At 32.7% G+C, this 17,724-nt stretch overlaps 1 protein-coding gene across 1 annotated transcript in view; it reads right to left on the bottom strand.

The window, feature by feature from the left end:
• LOC127725343 (RING finger protein 17-like) overlaps positions 1-16,040 on the bottom strand; it is a 69,935-nt gene extending 53,895 nt beyond the window's left edge. The window contains exons 1-11 of the mRNA XM_052232274.1: positions 15,920-16,040; positions 11,520-11,638; positions 10,678-10,775; positions 9,712-9,779; positions 7,911-8,002; positions 7,486-7,547; positions 6,123-6,282; positions 4,598-4,678; positions 2,167-2,334; positions 1,477-1,525; positions 338-470 (exon numbers count right to left, since the gene is read on the bottom strand). Of these exons, the coding sequence (XP_052088234.1) occupies positions 338-470; positions 1,477-1,525; positions 2,167-2,334; positions 4,598-4,678; positions 6,123-6,282; positions 7,486-7,547; positions 7,911-8,002; positions 9,712-9,779; positions 10,678-10,775; positions 11,520-11,638; positions 15,920-16,016 (1,127 nt within the window). The 5' untranslated portion in view covers positions 16,017-16,040. The remainder of the gene's footprint in view (positions 1-337; positions 471-1,476; positions 1,526-2,166; positions 2,335-4,597; positions 4,679-6,122; positions 6,283-7,485; positions 7,548-7,910; positions 8,003-9,711; positions 9,780-10,677; positions 10,776-11,519; positions 11,639-15,919) is intronic.
• Positions 16,041-17,724: the final 1,684 nt, after the last annotated feature.

Here is a 17,724-nt window from a genome sequence, read left to right as displayed (position 1 = left end):
CTTTTTTTTCCAAGTAGTCACTGAACCATGAAAATGAGGTCAAGGACAATGGACATATGACAGACGGAAACTTCGTAACATAAGGCATCTATATACAAAGTATGAAGCATCCAGGTCTTCTAGCTTCTAAAATATAAAGCTTTTTTTAAGTTAGCTAACGCCGCCCCCGGATCACTATCCCTATGTTGAGCTTTCTGCGACAAAAGTCGCAGGCTCGACAAAAATGCCTTTATTCCATGTATATTTCAAATAGAAATTATAAATCTTAACAATGCTACTACATCAAACAAATTTTTCTAACAACTCTGCATTTGTGTAAAAAGATATATTAGTTAACCTTATTCTTTCAGAAGATTCTTGTTGTTTAGGTTCCACTATACAGGGAATTTCTCTCGACCGTTGTAGTTGTTGTAGAATGTCTTTGGCATTTAATACCACCTCATCACTGTTACTCAGAACTCGATGGCCAGCTATTAGATAAAACAACATATATAATTAGTAATAAAAATTATTTGCGGCCACTTTCTTAATTAAAGTAAATGCAAATTGCAATAATATTTTATACTTTTTAATTTGATTTCTTGTGTTTTTGTATATAACTTTTTACTATGAGTCATCTTTTGGTAACATATTTTATGAATACGAAGTAGTAGCTTTCAGCAATTTCGAAAGATAAGTCTAATACTAATCAAATTCTAAGTTCATTTATATCATTTAGTTTATACAATAAATTTTGAGATAAATAAATTTTGAGATTTTTACTAATTCATTGATAATTTTTAATCCATTTTTCATTCAATTTGGTGAAGTTTTCAGAGTCTAATTTTTTTTATATTTGATTTGATTTTGTATGCTTTTTAATGTATAATTTTTTTTTACTTTGTAGTTTCGTGTATGTATGAATTTGTGTGTATAATTTAACATGTAAAGTGCTCAGAGAAATTGTATTGTTGTACATGTATAATGTACTTTAAAAATGCCTGTAATAATAATAATAATAACCTTAATTGAATTTCAAATAGATCTAGTAAATAACTTTGCTCAAAGGGTACCAGGAGCCATCTGAAACAAGCTTTTAGCTCTATTGAGGGCATGACTGTGACTTTAACTTGAAGAACCATAATGAAAGCACAGTTCTTCAGCTTTTGGTTTTGCCAGGTGCATGCAGGAATTTATTGTCATGAATTAATATACATTATCATTTTGTTTTTCCATTACAGAAATTAAAAAGAGCACCTGAACATTGAAGGAGCTGTCTGTTTCTCATATTTCATCCTGAGAATAACTAAATTTACTGTTTTAAAATTATGTTTGAATACAGTTATACTTGTGTATATGTAAACCAGATAAATTGAACAGCAATAGCTACAAGGAAGAACAATTTTTCAAAACTTATCTCACAATCTGTCATAAACAGGAACCCATTTTGAGGATATACACGTTAAATCAGGTTCTACCATATATGACGACCTTTACCTTTAACTGCATTTTCTAACTGCTTTAAATTGTCCTGCATTTCTTGTTTCTGAAAAAAAAGTAGGTGTTTACTGATAACAAGAAAACAATCCAGAATACAGTGTATATTCTTAGGTTTTCAATCATACCTCATATATCATATGCTTGTTAGATAGCTTATGAGATACCACACATTGTAATTGTGAAATAAGTAAGTTTGATTATCTCCCCTTTAGCATGTAAGACAACAATTATTGGCCATTTTGGAGCTTACAAGGCACATGGAAAGACAGGCAAATAGATAGTGATACCTATGTACCACAGCTTAATTATAATTTTGTTTTATCAGGGAGTATAAAGATAATGACTGTGACATTACCCTAAATAAGAGATAATTTATATACATCATACCAAATAACTTGTATTAAAATTTGTAGTCAAATCTAAAAAAAAAATATTAATCCATCACCAGCTTGTATTTCTTCATTGAATTAAAATTTCTGTGGATTCTTTTATTTTTTCGTAGCTTCAGGAAAATCGTACTTTCATTGTCGTATTGATAAGTCTGCATACAAGCCTACAGAGAATATGTACATTTAACAATTTTCTTCCTTTACATATTCAAATGAAGATTGGTATTCCAAGAATAATAAATCCACACTACCATAAAACCATCAAATGATGGTGAAATATATTATCATGTATACATACCAGGTCATACAATGGTTCCACTCCTGCTTTAAATGCATCATATACTTGCTGTATGAGCTGTTTCTCCCTTGCTTGTAAGACTCCATGTAGACCTGTGTAGTAGGTATTGATCTCTTGTATGACGTCTGTGGTTTCTCCCTTCATATCAGGTAATAACCCTGATAGAGACTGAAAATAATACATTGTGACAGAGAAAATCAGAAAAATAGTACATGGAGACTAGGGTGATGGGCAAGAAATGTATAGCAACTTGATATCAAAGTTTTTAAGTATGACGAATTTAGTGATAGGAACATATTTATAGAAAACATATCATATTTCCTTTCCTTATTTTCAAATACCTCTCTAACATTTTATGAGTAAAACCTATCATTTGTTTTTTATACAAGTTCTTATGTGTATATAACAACAAACTCTTAAATGTTTGAACACAAAGACAGCGGTTAAATAACTAAGCTCAATGAAATCTGAATAAAATGCTCCGCAGGGCGCAGCTTGATACGACCGCAGAGGTCGAACCCTGAACAGTTGGGGCAAGTATGGACACAACATTCAAGCTTGATACAGCTCTGAATTTGGATTGTGATTAAATATTTGACACAGCATAGGTTTCTGACACAGAATGAATGTGGTCTAAGAACTTTAAAATTTTAAATTGGACATTCACCTATTATGGTCCAATATCCAAAATCTAAATACATGGTTATATTCAGCATATCAAAGAACCCCAAGAATTCAATTTTTGATGAAATCAAACAAAGTTTTATTTTAGACCCTTTTGACCTCAATGTGGACAAAAATGATAACGGGGCCCAAAAATCAAAAATCTAAATACATGGTCAGATTCAGCATATCAAAGAACCCCATATATTCAATTTTTGTTAAAATCAAACTAAGTTTAATTTTGGACCCTTTGGACCTTAATGTAGACCAATTTGAAAACGGAACCAAAAATTAAGAATCTAAATACACGGTTAGATTCGGCATATCAAAGAACCCCAATAATTCAATTTTTGATGAAATCAAACAAAGTTAAATTTTGGACCCTTTGGACCTCAATGTGGACCAATTTAAAAACAGGGCCCAAAATCCAAAAACTTAATACACGGTTAGATTCAGGATATTAAAGAACCCCAAGAATTCAAGAATAAAACCCCATTGAAATTGATCAAGAAATAAGCAATTTATACGAAGTATCTTCTTTTGCACAATACTGTGCAATTGAATATTTCTTGCTATTGCGCAATACTGTACAATTGACAATTTCTTGCTATTGCGCAATATTGTGCTATTGGATATTTCTTGCTATTGCGCAATACTGTGCAATTGAAGATTTCTTGCTATTGCGCAATACTGTGCAATTGAAGATTTCTTGCTATTGTGCAATACTGTGGAATTGAAAATTTCTTGCTATTGCACAATACTTATTATATAATAATTTACACATCCTGTTTGGTGTGTATCTCCTACCATATCATTATTATTTGCTTTTAAATATAAATCAGAAATAACCAACTTAAAATGGAAAATTTTAAAAGAAAAAAAAAAGGGAAAAAAAGAAAAAAAAAATCCCCCCCCCCCCCCCAAATTTTTTGAACCCCATTATGATTCATCACCCCCAAACTCAAACCCAGCCTTCCCTTTGTGGTATGGTACCTTGCAGTACAATTTCAGAGAGATCCATACACTTGAACACAAGTTATAGTCTGGAAACTAGAAAAATGCTTATTTTTGGCCCCTTTTTGGCCCCCAATTCCTAAACGTTTAGGGCAATTACCCCCAAACTCAATTCCAGCTTTCCCTTTGTGATATGGAACCTTGTAGTACAATTTCAGAAATATCCAAACACTTACACACAAGTTATTGTCATGAAACTAGAAAAATGCTTGTTTTTTGCCCCTTTTTTGGCCCCTAATTCCTAAAATTTTGAGGCAATTACCCCCAAAATCAATTACAGCCTTCCATTTGTGATATGGAACCTTGTGGTACAATATCAGAGAGATCCATACACTTACACACAAGTTATTGTCTGGAAGTTACAAAAATGCTTATTTTTGGCCTCTTTTTGGCCCCTAATTCCTTAACTGTTGGTACCATAACCCCCAAAATCAATCCCAACCTTCCTTTCGTGGTATTGAACCTTATGGTAAAATTTCATGGAGATCCATTCACTTAAACTAAAGTTAGAGTGCGAAAACCAATGTGTCTTCGGACGACGCCAACAACGACAACGACGACGAATACGCCAACGTCATACCAATATACGACCAAAAAATTTTCAATTTTTGCGGTCGTAAAAAAATTACTACAAAAACCTCATTACTTTGTCCTCAAACCATATTTTTTGGTAGTTACCACTTACATGCAGGATAACTTTTAAATTTCTTTTTTACCAAATCCACACATTTCAACCTATACATGATATAATTACCTTCTCTGCCTTTTTCAACTTTTTAATAACTCTATTAGCAGTCTGCATAGCTGGTTCCATTTCTGAGAAGACCACTTTATTCTGAAAATGCAAAATTACTGAATTTTTTTACTGGTTTGATAAAAATAATCACTTACTGTGCAAGTGATATTCTTAGGTATAAAATTGAGTGGTTTGTGAAACATCTTTGGTTTGTGGATTTTTAAATTTGTGAATATTGCATTGGGTATCTCATTTGTGATATGGAGTTAAGGAACCATGAACAGTCAGGGATATAACTCTATAGGGTTATTACAGAAAATAACTTGCATGTGTTATTACAGATACTTTCATGAGTTGTCTACTCTTTAATCCTTAAATTTTCTAAATCTGTAATAACATATGTTTGTTATTTGTAAAATAAATCATAAATATTTTAATTTTTATAGGGCTCTAGGGAACTCTTGAAACTTTGCACAGAAACTAAATGCATAGCCTTGATAACTAATTTTTGAATTAAATCAATACATTTTTCATTAACCTCAATCAATAAGACAAGGCTTTTTAGGGATAAACTTGGCTGTTATAACAAGGCTTAGTTATTAAAGGCATGTAACATATTATATGAGACACTTGGGAATTACTGGGAAGCTTGTGCAGAACCTCATTACATGCTCTGATCATTATTTCTTACAATAAATTAAAATACATTGTAATTAAGCATGATGTATGTCTGAGCAAATACTTTGGAGTGATGTAGTGAAGCTGTAATAACACCCTTTAGTTATTACAGGAATATTTTTTCTGTAATAACATAGGTGTACTATGCATGATTGGCAAACTATGAACTGATATATCTTTCTATAGTTAAGTATACATAAAGACAATAGTAATATCAATAGAACTTGTATACATTTTAACAAAACTAATGATGTATATTGTCCCTTTGAAACATGTAACATACATATGTTATCACAGTTCTTTGCCTTTTCAGTCCACAATAACAAATGTATGTTATTTTTCTCTGATAGCCCTATAGAGTTATATCCTTGACTGATGAAATACACAAAAGTTAACAACCCACAAACATTAATAACTTCAAGAATGGCTTTGATAAAAATAATATATAAGAAAGGACTGATTTAAGTGATGAAGTGCATGCAAACTTTTTCTTTTACTACCCGAGGTGATATTGCCTATAACATTGTATTAATGCTACCCATTGAGTGTATATGAGGAATATAACAAGGCTAGGTGAAGCAAATCTTTATACTTTTACTTCCACAATTAATGCTAAAATCTCTTTAAAATAAATTATCAAGTAAAGGATGTGTTCTAAGAGATAAAAGTATCTATTCTTGCAAGATGAATATATATAGTAGTTTTGATGTTCTATTTTAGATTGACAACAGACAGGTGTGTTTTAAGAGGTACTGATATTTCTTACCTTTTCTTCCAAAGACAGTATAGAGTGGTTTTTATGTTCTCCAGTGATAATACATCGTGAACAGACAGGTGACTTATATGAGACACACATATTCCTTACCTTTTCCTCCATAGACAATATAGAATGGTTTTTATGTTCTCCCGTGATAACACATCGTGAACAAACAGGTGTGTGGTCATCTTCACAATAATATTCTATCAGTTTTCCATCATGTATGGCACATGTAGATGACACTTCTAACTGGCAAATAGTGTTACTACTGCAAAAATACAAATCTTGTTCTTCACACAAATGTTCCCTTGATAGAGTTTATTGATCCACTTATATATCAAGCAAAACATTAGATTTGGTACATGTATATGGTTCCACAGAAAAAGGAGTTGGTTATGATTGTTTTCAACATGTTCAACAAAACTGTTCATTTTCATGCATTTCCTTTTTACTGATAGATTTTATTTCAATGATCTAAGATTTAAGTTATTTAAGCTGTTTTCAAAAGACATCAGTAGACTGGCAAAATTACCCAGGTTTATGATGGATGTTGACCTGACTCTTGAAATCCTCTATTATATAACTTCAATACCTCAAACAGGCATTTAAAAAGTTAAAATTGCATACAAGTACACATATACTCATTCAAATTCTTCAGAAAATGCTTGTACCAAGTCAAGAATGACAGTTGTTTTCTTGTCGCTCTATTGGTTGATATAGTCGAACGTTTGGTTTTGTCAGTTTTTTATGGACTCCCCCCTTTTTGAATTTACCTTGGAGTTCAATATTTTTGTTTGTATATTTTTTTTTAAACCATAGTATACAGGATTTATGACACTGACATGTATATTATAAAGAGATGCATTCAGTTATATTGTGCTTAAAATACCAAATGGGGATTTTGAGAAGTTAGCAAGTATGTCATGTAATACTAAAGTTAACCCTCAAAATCATTTAGATGAAAAAACAAATATGAGATGCAAAGTACATCATTGGAGTAAGACTTTGAGAAAGTTTCAATAAATTGTAACACAGGGTTTGGGAGGAATTGCAGTTACAAAATGGGTAAACACACAGATAAAGCAATTAGTTATGGAGAAACCCCAAAAATAATCTAAAAATAATTTGGATAAAAATCACAATGGCATTTTATGGTGAGGATTCTGAAAAAGCATCCATATATCACATAATATATAACCAGTTTCAAAAATCAGAGGGGAAAAACATAAATTCACAAAATTATGTCAAGCAGTTCAGGAGCAGCAAAGGATACAAAAGTGGAATGGAGGGACAAACCCAACAAACCGACACCCCCATCACTATATACTGAACACTTCAGAAAGCAGGGACTATAGTTAATTGAATAACTTTTACTCTTTTAAACTTGAATGAATTTTACTTCATCCAAAGTATTCCTGTGTTAAGATTTCTTAATGCAACAAACTTGAACTCTTTTTCATAAAATACAAACCTTTCTTCCTGTGATAATGGTATAGCTTGATGCTGTTTGAGAGTATTGGACGAGCCATGAATCTGAAAGAAAGTTAAATTATGCAATAATAGAGATCTCTATATACAGACAGTGAGACCTGACAACTATCTTATCTAAATGATGAGCAAAACATAATTATCATTGATCTCATTCCATATCAGCCAAGATATCATCTTGAGAGTCTGAGGGTTGTGGGTTTAAAACTGTAGGAGTTGAAACACATAAGTGTACCCTTCATTGGGAATGATGCCAACTCCTCCTTCAGTTTACAAGCTAGAAAGTTTATTATACCTTCACTCCGAAAGGGGTGAAGGGATGAAGGTTATCTGAACTGAATGATAAATGGTATCACAAAGATGTCTGTTCTTGGAAGAATATATTAGATGAAAATTAAGATTCCTTACCTGATTAAAACAGATCTTACATAAGATGAATTCACATCTGTCACATTTACAGGTAGCTAATCTTCTACAGCATTCACGACATAACTTCTCCGCTGTAAATAAAATCATCATATATTGTTAAATACATCTCAGGTCTCGTCTTTAAAGTGTATTTACTTATAAATTATAAAATGAATTGTACTGAAATAAATTACTCAATCTTAGAGGACCTAAAAATATATTTATAAAGCCTTCATGCAAAAACAATTTTAAACACTGATATGTGTTCCTCATGTAAAACTTACAATCATAGAAGGGTAGACTTCGTTATAGAAATATGGTCATATCTTGGGTCTTATTTTGACCGGCAGCAGGGGTTTTTCTTGGTATTTTGGGGAAAAGGACACTGGGCAGTTTTGGGTTTTTTTTCACGCAATTTTCAAGGAAATTGGGAAAACCCAACAAATATACCAGACGTGAGTTTTAATGTGTATAGTTCATTAGAAATTATATATTTTTGTGAAAATAAAGTAAGAAACAAAACGATTGCCATTTATAATTTTATTTTCCTGTCCTTTTTGTTTTTAAACACGACAACAAGGCAATCAAGTTTATAATTTAAGTATCAAAATACCATATATCTTCTTGTACACATGTGATAAGAATTTACCCCCTTTTTTACCTTCAAAAACGGTAACAGTTTAAAATAATAAAGTCAGGGATAGCCTAAATAAGATTTTTTTTAACTGGACAAGCAGGCTAACACTTTTCTAAATCACTTGCCCTTCCAGATTTTTACTGTCCCTTCAAAATTGAGAAGAAATTACATCCTAGATCTGTAGTAATGTGTTTACATTATAAAAACATCCAATATCAAATTTATTTGTGATAAAGAAAAGTGAATGTAACATTTTAATTGGATTTTGACATGAACATTTGTGGACTATTTTTGTCTTCGAGTTTCTGTAAAAAATATATCCATCGTCTTTCTTTTTTATATATCTTTTAGTTTTCAATTCAAGAGTTTATATTTAATAGTTTATAATTTGTCACCTGCGTCATATTTTTTTTAATATATTTTTTATATTTGATCGGCAAACCCCGAATTAGCCTTATCTGCTGCCAGAATCTGATCAGATATTGCATTTATCTACATTTCCGGTATACAGTGGCCATTTGTCGAAGTTGTATTTTGTCAGTCGGATATGTTTTTACTCAGTTTTTCACATTACTTGTTTGTGATTTTCTGCATTAAGCTAGGGGTTGAACAAAAAAAACATCACTGTCATGAATAATATAGGTGAAAACATATTTTACAATCTGGCGGGCAAATGTCCCTAAAAATTTCGTTTGGAAATTTTTCCTCCCTAAATTGGGAAAAAATGTAGAAGTTTTGCCATTGGGAATGGGTCCGAATACGGGACTCTGTGGAATACTACAAAAATCCATGGGTCGTAAAACCCTTGCCAAAGTGGGGTCTGATTACCTATGCATACTGTATATATTTTGCAGACATGTCTTGTCTGAACAGGGACTTTAAATCAAATTCCAGTAGTAGAGAGGGCCACGACCTGTGAGTAAATAAACCCTTGCAACAATTCTATGAGGGGTCTATAGGTGGCCTGTTGCTCGGCAAAATTTCTAATTTCAGTGGCAGTCCAAATTTCATGTCCTTCACCTCAGTCAAATTCTACCTTATAGAACCTGCCTATTGTATTTATTGATAATTTGTCTCATCCTGCACATGCATGAAATATTTGACACTGGACATAAAGCAAACAAAAATCAATTAATCATGTAAATAGCCAGCAATTCATTCTACCTCTTCTATCAGAATAATCTCTTTTGTATTGAGTATTCATTCCAGCTGGTGTCAATTTACTCAATTCCCTGCAATAAAGAATTCATAATCTGAATAACAAAATGATACAATTCTAATGATATATAAATAAGAAGATGTGGTATGAGTGCCAATGAGACAACTTTCCATCCAAGTCACAATGTGTACAAAGTAAATAATTATACATGTAATTAACATGTTTAATCCATTTTATAAAATACTTTCAGTTAATTTTGATGGTAAAATTTGATTTAAAAGTGAAAAAAACAAGGCTCTGATGAAAGTTTACTGCACTGTTACATGTATTTTATTTAATAACAATATGACTTCAGATCTAAAACGATTTTTTTTATATGTATTACTAATTAATTGTCAGGCTTACTCTTCCTGATCTAGAAGGATTTTAGTTGTATTGCCTATGACCAATCAGACTTACTGATCTAAGAGGATCTTTTGGTTACACACTATCCAGCCTGTTGTGTATACATCTGGCCACAGACTTTAATTCCTATTACTGATTACTTTAGTGTATTACTAATGACCAATCAGACTTACTGATCTGAGAGGATCTTTTGGGTACACACTATCATGCCTGTTGTTAGATATAAGAAGATGTGGTATGAGTGCCAATGAGACAACTCTCCATCCAAGTCAAAATTTATAAAAGTAAACCATTATAGGTCAAAGTACGGTCTTCAACACAGAGCCTTGGCTCACACCAAACAGTAAGCTATAAAGGGCCCCAAAAATTACTAGTGTAAAACCATTCAAACAGGAAAACCAACAGTCTAATCTATATAAAAAAAGAGAAACGAGAAATACTTATGAACCATATCAACAAACGACAACTACTGAACATAAGATTCCTGACTTAGGACAGGTGCAAACAGACTTTTAATTCCTATTACTGATTACTTTAGTGTATTGCTTATGACCAATCAGACTTACTGATCTAAGAGGATCTTTTGGTTACACACTATCATGCCTGTTGTGTATACATCTGGCCACAGACTTTTAATTCCATCCACACTCAAAGGAGAAGGACCCTACAAAACAAATCAGGTAAAATAAATATTCTCCTTCAAAGAATCAATTCAATGATAGTCTCTAATGATAAAGTTTTGGTGAAACTTTGTAAGACAGATTTTTACAAAGTAAAATATATATTCTTTTCTCTTCAGATTTTCTGTTACAGTTATACTTCACTGTTCACGCTCTTCCTAAGTATCTTGGAAAATACTCAGAATATAAGACAGATGTTCAGTTATCTCTAAAAAGATGAATTGCTTTATGTTAAAAGACAAATGTTTGTTATTGCAAAAGCAGAAGTCCCTTTGATTACTGTGGATTCATTATTATTCGTTGGATACCATTTTTTGTGGATTTTGTGGGTACAGGTGAACAATGAATTCAAATGTTCAAGTATAAAGTACACATTTTTCTATAGGCTTGTATGCAGATGTTTGTAAAACCATGAAATCAGAGAAATCCACGAAAAATATGATTTTCTTAAATCCACAAAATTGGTAGGAACGAAAAATAAATGAATCCACAGTATATGAAAAATTATATGTACATAGAACAGCAGGTCATCTTGTACAAGTACAAATACATGCAACTGGATTCTAAGGATTGTTTTAATTCTACTTTAAAGTGTAGAAATGTTAGACACTTGTTGGACCTGTCATACTGATTAGACAAATTTCTATGGATACAAAACAAAATTGTTTTTTTATTTTTTATCCATGTACAGCATGTATAATCTACTGCAAATAATTGATTGTACATACCTGACAGGTAGGACATGTAATACTTGTCTTGTTTTCTCTGGCTAGTTTGTTGAGGCATGATGCACAAAATGTGTGTCCACAATGAAGTAATACTGGATTTCTATTGAATTTCGGTGCATCTGAAATATATGTAGAAAATATTTATATTGTCAGACAATTTTTTTCTTTTATATGAAATGTGAAATATTCTTGTTCAAACATTTAGCTAGTAGTGTCTGCTGTGGACAAATATCCCTTTTTTAACTTTTTGTCGAATAAATATCTAATAATATATATTTTATTGAACATTCATTGTTTATTTTCATATTTTAACATTAACAAGAATGCTTGTATTGTTGGACACCCAACTTTAGGGTTTAACTTGATGGAACAAAAGAAGTCCAGGGATGTGGTATTTCTATACCAGTCAATCCTTGGGCCGTGTTCAGTTTGTTGCTTGACTGTTAAATATGATCTTGTCCTTTTAACAGGAGTATGCAAAATTGAATTTTCCTTTTAAAATGTTAAAACATTTTCTGTGGTCTCCATTACCTGGGTGGATGAAATTTATTTTTGCAAGATGAATTAGAAAGTCAAAAGGTACATACTATAACTATAAAAAATTATGATATTGAAGGGGCATAACTCTAAAAATTGTCAAAAGTCAAGAATGCTTTACTAAAATGTGAATTACATGTAAGGATACTGTTTAAAGAACATTTAGTATTAAAGCAAGTAGAAGGAGTTACTAGAAATACTGAATGGAGAAGAAAATTCATTGAGCTGCAATGTTGACACATCATAATCTGTAAGTTTACAATGCTTGGTCTAATTTGGACAAAGTACTCTAAAGATTGTTCAGACAGACAGATTGATTCCTATATACATGTATACATATATACCTTCAAAACTTGAAGAAGGTACAAGCCACATGATAATAACCTTTTTCAACTGATTTTTATAGTTTGTTCTTATGTTAGACTGTTACACCAATGTCCCAGGTTAGGTGGAGAGTCAGCATGTTTAACCCCGCCACATTCTGTATTTGCCTGTCCAAAGTCAGGAGCCTGTAATACCTGTAATTTTCTACTTGTCCCATACATCATGTACATTGCTGATATAAAAATTCGATATAAATTTCATAACAACCCTTCAAAAAATTTAAGTTTGAGACACTTACAATGCAATTTTCCAGGTCATTAACATTTCCAAGGGCATAACTCTTTAAAAAAATAGTTGATCGGCACTGATTAATGAACTTGTTGGAGACATGGCTGATATAGATTTGATAAAAAGCTAGCAGGAACTGAACACTTGAGAGTACTTACAATGCAACTTTCCATAATACCAATATTTCCAAAGGGCATAACCAGAGATGCAGATAATTTTTTTTCAGACATTAGGTCCTGCATGTTAGACCGTTTTGCCTGTCCTATCAACTGTTTGCCAGACCTACTTTTAAAAAAAATAATTAATAGTTCCCAGTCGGATTAAGATACGCCTTAAAACCTTGACTTGAACAACCTATTCAAGGATATGACCATGGGGTGGTTTCATGACTGAGACCACATTTAATTTAAATTGTCCTGCAACATCAAATAAATAAATGAGAATGTTGTACTACCTTTATTACCAATAAGACAACTTAACTTAATGGATAGTTGTCTTATTGCAAGAACAATTAGATCAAAAACAAAGACAGTATGTCAAAATGAATATGTGTGTTAATTCACACATTAAGTTAACTAAAATAAAAAAAATAAATTTTGTACACTAAAATAATACTTGTTTTTTTTAAATTTTATTTACATAAATCTGGTCATTAGTTGTCCCTTGTTAGAACGTTTGGTTTTCAATGCTTTTCAACTACATAATTGATTTGGCCTTCTATTGTTCCGACTGTTTTACTTCATGCACCACTGATCAGTCATTTGGAGACAAAACTCGTGCTTGTAGAATTAAAAAAGTTCTCGTGTAGGTGCCTATACACATCCTGGATGCATGGTTTTCTGTCTGGACTCGCCATTGCATGAACCAGTGCGTCCATGGAAGGCATCCTGATAACACCAGCTGAGTCTCATATCAAAACTATCCCTCAGCTATCAAAAAGAAGTTGAAAACAAGCTTCTAGTCAATATTTTGACTAGAAATTTACTTTCATTTTCTTTCATTCATGCTATATTCTGTTCTGTTCTAGAAAATCCCTCCTTTAAAGGAGCACTTCTCACAACTTAAAATAAAATATTTGAAGCCTAAAATGACATACTAGGTATGCCTATGTAATGATAAATCCAGAGAAAGTCAAAAATAATTATGATCACATGACATAAGCTTATTGAAAAAAAACACAGGGAAGATCAAAATCTGTTTACATCAGCATGTTTTCCTATTACCAGAAATAAATGTTTCGAAGAAGCCAAGGTACCTATGACCAACAGAAATTTCATTTCTGACGGCCCAAAACAGTCAAAATATTTGTCGGTCATTGGGTCTAACACTAAGACTTCATTTGCCGGAGCTTCTAATCTTAGGCCTCCTATGTCGGACAGGGTTGACTATTAACTGCATCTCTGCATGATAACTCATATAAAAGTAGTTGATCAGCACTAATGATTCAAACTTGTCCGAGACATTGCTGATATAAACCTTTGAAATAAATTTCACAAGGAAACAAGAAAACTGAACATCCATTATTTCTCTGTCCTAACAACAACACCTTTCACAGGGGACAATAACAACTTAGACCAAATGCTTACGTAAACAGAATTATAATGATTGAGTCAAGCATATGATTCAAGATATACATGATATGTTAAAGACATTTTCAATCGGGAAATTGTAGTGGATTGTTAAATTAGGGCATGTGGAGCCAAAATTTACAATGCTTTGTTACTGTATTGTAAAGGAGCCTACAGTTTAAATAATTTTAGTTTTGGGGGGAAAATGTATATGGTAAAGCAAAATTAGGCACTGCTTTGTCCTCCAGTTTTTCGACAGCTCGATTTTCTGGTGCCATTGACAGGCACTATCTGGAAATAGGATTTGTCCTTTAGGATTTTTTTATTTAGTTTTTAGTATTCAAATTAGAGAAACGTCACAGGTCAGAGAAAAAACAATATGCATGGTCGTCTACAGAACTACAAAATTATGTTTTTGACAAAATGGATCTATAACTATTGTTTCAGGTAAGGTATTTTAAAAATTTTAATAGCCAATCTTGAGTTGTTTTTTTAAGGTAAATTATGTCATTGAACAATCGATTCTTGATACAGCTTATTGTGACTTAAGGTTCATGTGGACCCTTTGGCTAAAATGGCTGCATTTTCACCTCAAAATTTACTCTGAGTACAGACAAACCTGTGTATCTGGAAAAGTTTTAAGGCATAGCATGCCCTAGATAAACCCTAGATAAACAAAATTCAAATATATTTTATGTTTTAGAAAATTGAAAACTTTACAGGATTTTGCAGTGCACTTTTTTTCAATCCTCCTGTAGCAATGTGTAGATGCCAAAATAAACTAAGTTGTGAAAGAGGTTTGAGAACTTCCCCACTTGTAATAATTGAAGTGAACTGTATTAATTGACATGGACAATAGATGGACAATAGATACCTGACAATAATTGGTGATTTAAACTGTGTACCTGAGTGGACCATATCAAGTCAAACTCAAATTTTATCATCTTCTGCAGGGACGAAAAAAAGTGCACTGCAAAATCCAGTTGAGTTTTAAATTTTCTAAAACATACAATGTATTTGAATTTTATTTATCTAGGGCATGCTATGCCTTAAAACTTTTCCAGATGCACAGGTTTGTCTGTGCTCAAGAGTAAATTTTGAGGTGAAAACGCAGCCATTTTAGCCAAAGGGTCCACATGAACCTTAATAACACAAGCATACTGACTTAGGAAATGTACAGGAAAGTGCTATGGATTCTGCATGGCCGAGATGTTTTCTATTCAATTCTTACCTGCTTCCCTTGTATGGATGGTGCTGTAGGCGTAAAATGCAACCATTCAAGGTTAGGTATAGTTGGCAAAAATTTCTCTGAATGTAATTTAGGGCTTGATAAGGGATTCTGAGGACGGCCACATCAGAAAATCGTTCTGGACACAGAATCCCAAAAGAGTTTACAATATTTATATCACAAGGATCATAAAAGATATGGTTTCACAGATAATTTTTCAAATATATTAGTGAATTTTTCAATGAAATGTTATAAAATAAGAAGAACGATTTAAAAATCTATGTAGAAGAAATTTTGTCCTATTTCACAAGAACCAACAAAAGCATCATTTATTCTTATCCTGGAGTACTGAGCATTTGTAACTGAACAATAATAAACAGCAAGACCCTCCCCCTTTTTCATGTCTTCACCGGCAATCGGCTTATTTCGTCAATGTCATGTTATGCATTTATTACCTTTGGTTGAATAAAAGTTACAGCACTTGGGACAAGAAGGACACTTTTGCATAATTACTAGTGTTGTCTGCAAAACGTTGCAAAGGCCGTCGTGCATGCACGCTCCGAAATCTCGCAAACAACGAGATCAGCTAAAATATTTGGCGGGAAATATTAACTTTCTACTTTCGTTTTGTCTACAACACAAACATTGTAGTCGCTCCTATCATAAATAATCGGTGGACCCCTTCAAAATCCATTTATGGTAGGGTGAGCACAGGGGCGGATCCAGCCATTTTTAAAAGGGGGTTCCCAACCCAGGATAAAGGGGGGGGGGTTCCAATTAGGGACCTACTAAAAAGCGCCCGGGGAAAAGAAAAGGCGCCCGGGGAAAATATATAGATATTGTATTGGCATGAGACAACTTTGTGTCGATGAAATAAGTTATGCACATTGATTTTTTTTAATAAAGACAAGGCGAACTAGAGGCCTACATAAATTTCGACATATATATAAAAATAAAGACTTTTTTAAATCATCTTTTTTCCCAAATACTATTGCTGTCTGGAACGATCTCCCAGAAACAATTTGCATGTCACCCTCCCTAGAATCCTTCAAAGGTGGTATCTCCACCTTAATTAACATTTGGAGGTTCTAGTCTGGCTAATTAATTAGTGTATTTAAGCCACTGTACATAATGTGAATATGTTTAACATTAAGCTACAACTAATGTTATTTTAAATTGTAATTGAACTGTGGAAAATATTTTTATCTTATAACAAAATTTTCGACATCCATTTGCATGTACATAGCGCCACAGTTCCGGGATATTCCACACTCCGGCACCGGAGTCTTTCCCGTACCAGGAAGAAGGAAAAAAGTATTTTGCAAATTCAGATAATAGACATTTGTAATAAAGCACAAAAACAAGTATGAATGTTTCAATTTTAACAATAATATATGAATACTGTTTTGAAAGACAGATAATAATGGATCACAGTTTATGCTGAAGGTAATGATTTATAAAATGTTAGACATCAAAAGATACACAACCCTAATATTGTTTCCAGTGACATTGCTCAATGCGTGTAATGTTCATTGTGAAGAAAACCCACCGGGTTTTGAACAGTCAATACATGACTTATTGTAACTTGGGGAGACTAGGAGAATGTTTTTATAATTATCAATCTTAGAATACTTGTCGCTGTTTAATGGCATTTCAATGCAAGTACGGACACGGAGTTCGGTCACAAGACTGTTGTCACCCACGAGGGCCATGGAAGCAGAACTGAACAGACAACTCCCATCTGTTAAAGACGTCAATGGGACACCTGAAACCAAAATAATAGAGTTTTATAGTTCGTTCCTATGTTGTACTGTTACACCACTGTCCCAGGTTAAGGGGCGGGTTTTACTGCAAAATCGTAGGTAATTAAATCCCTTTTCACCAGCCTGAAAGTAATCAATTTCTTTAAAAATACCAGATATGAAATACAATTTGGCGTCGGTAGACGAAATAATTACGATTGACATACTTGGGTAGGATTGCTACGGATGATTCCGACAACAAAAGTAGGCGTGTTATACACCATTGTGTAGACAAATCAATTTAGATTTACGACATAACAAGTTTTAGTGGGGTTGACAACCGAGAAATCGGCATATAACGGAATTTCGCGACCGGCTGACATTTTTCAAAACTGCGAGTTAAGTACCTTGTGTTATATTAAGGTATATAGGAAAAAAAATTTCTGAGACAAGTGCCTGTGGATTTACAATATGGACGGACATATTAATACCTATGGCATAACACTAGTATTTTTTAA

Source organism: Mytilus californianus, unplaced genomic scaffold (assembly GCF_021869535.1).
Source record: "Mytilus californianus isolate M0D057914Y unplaced genomic scaffold, xbMytCali1.0.p SCAF_15, whole genome shotgun sequence".
In the NCBI taxonomy this organism is placed as follows: Eukaryota; Metazoa; Mollusca; class Bivalvia; order Mytilida; family Mytilidae; genus Mytilus; species Mytilus californianus.
Note: the sequence above shows the minus strand (reverse complement) of the source record. Positions and strands in the feature narration are given on the sequence as shown.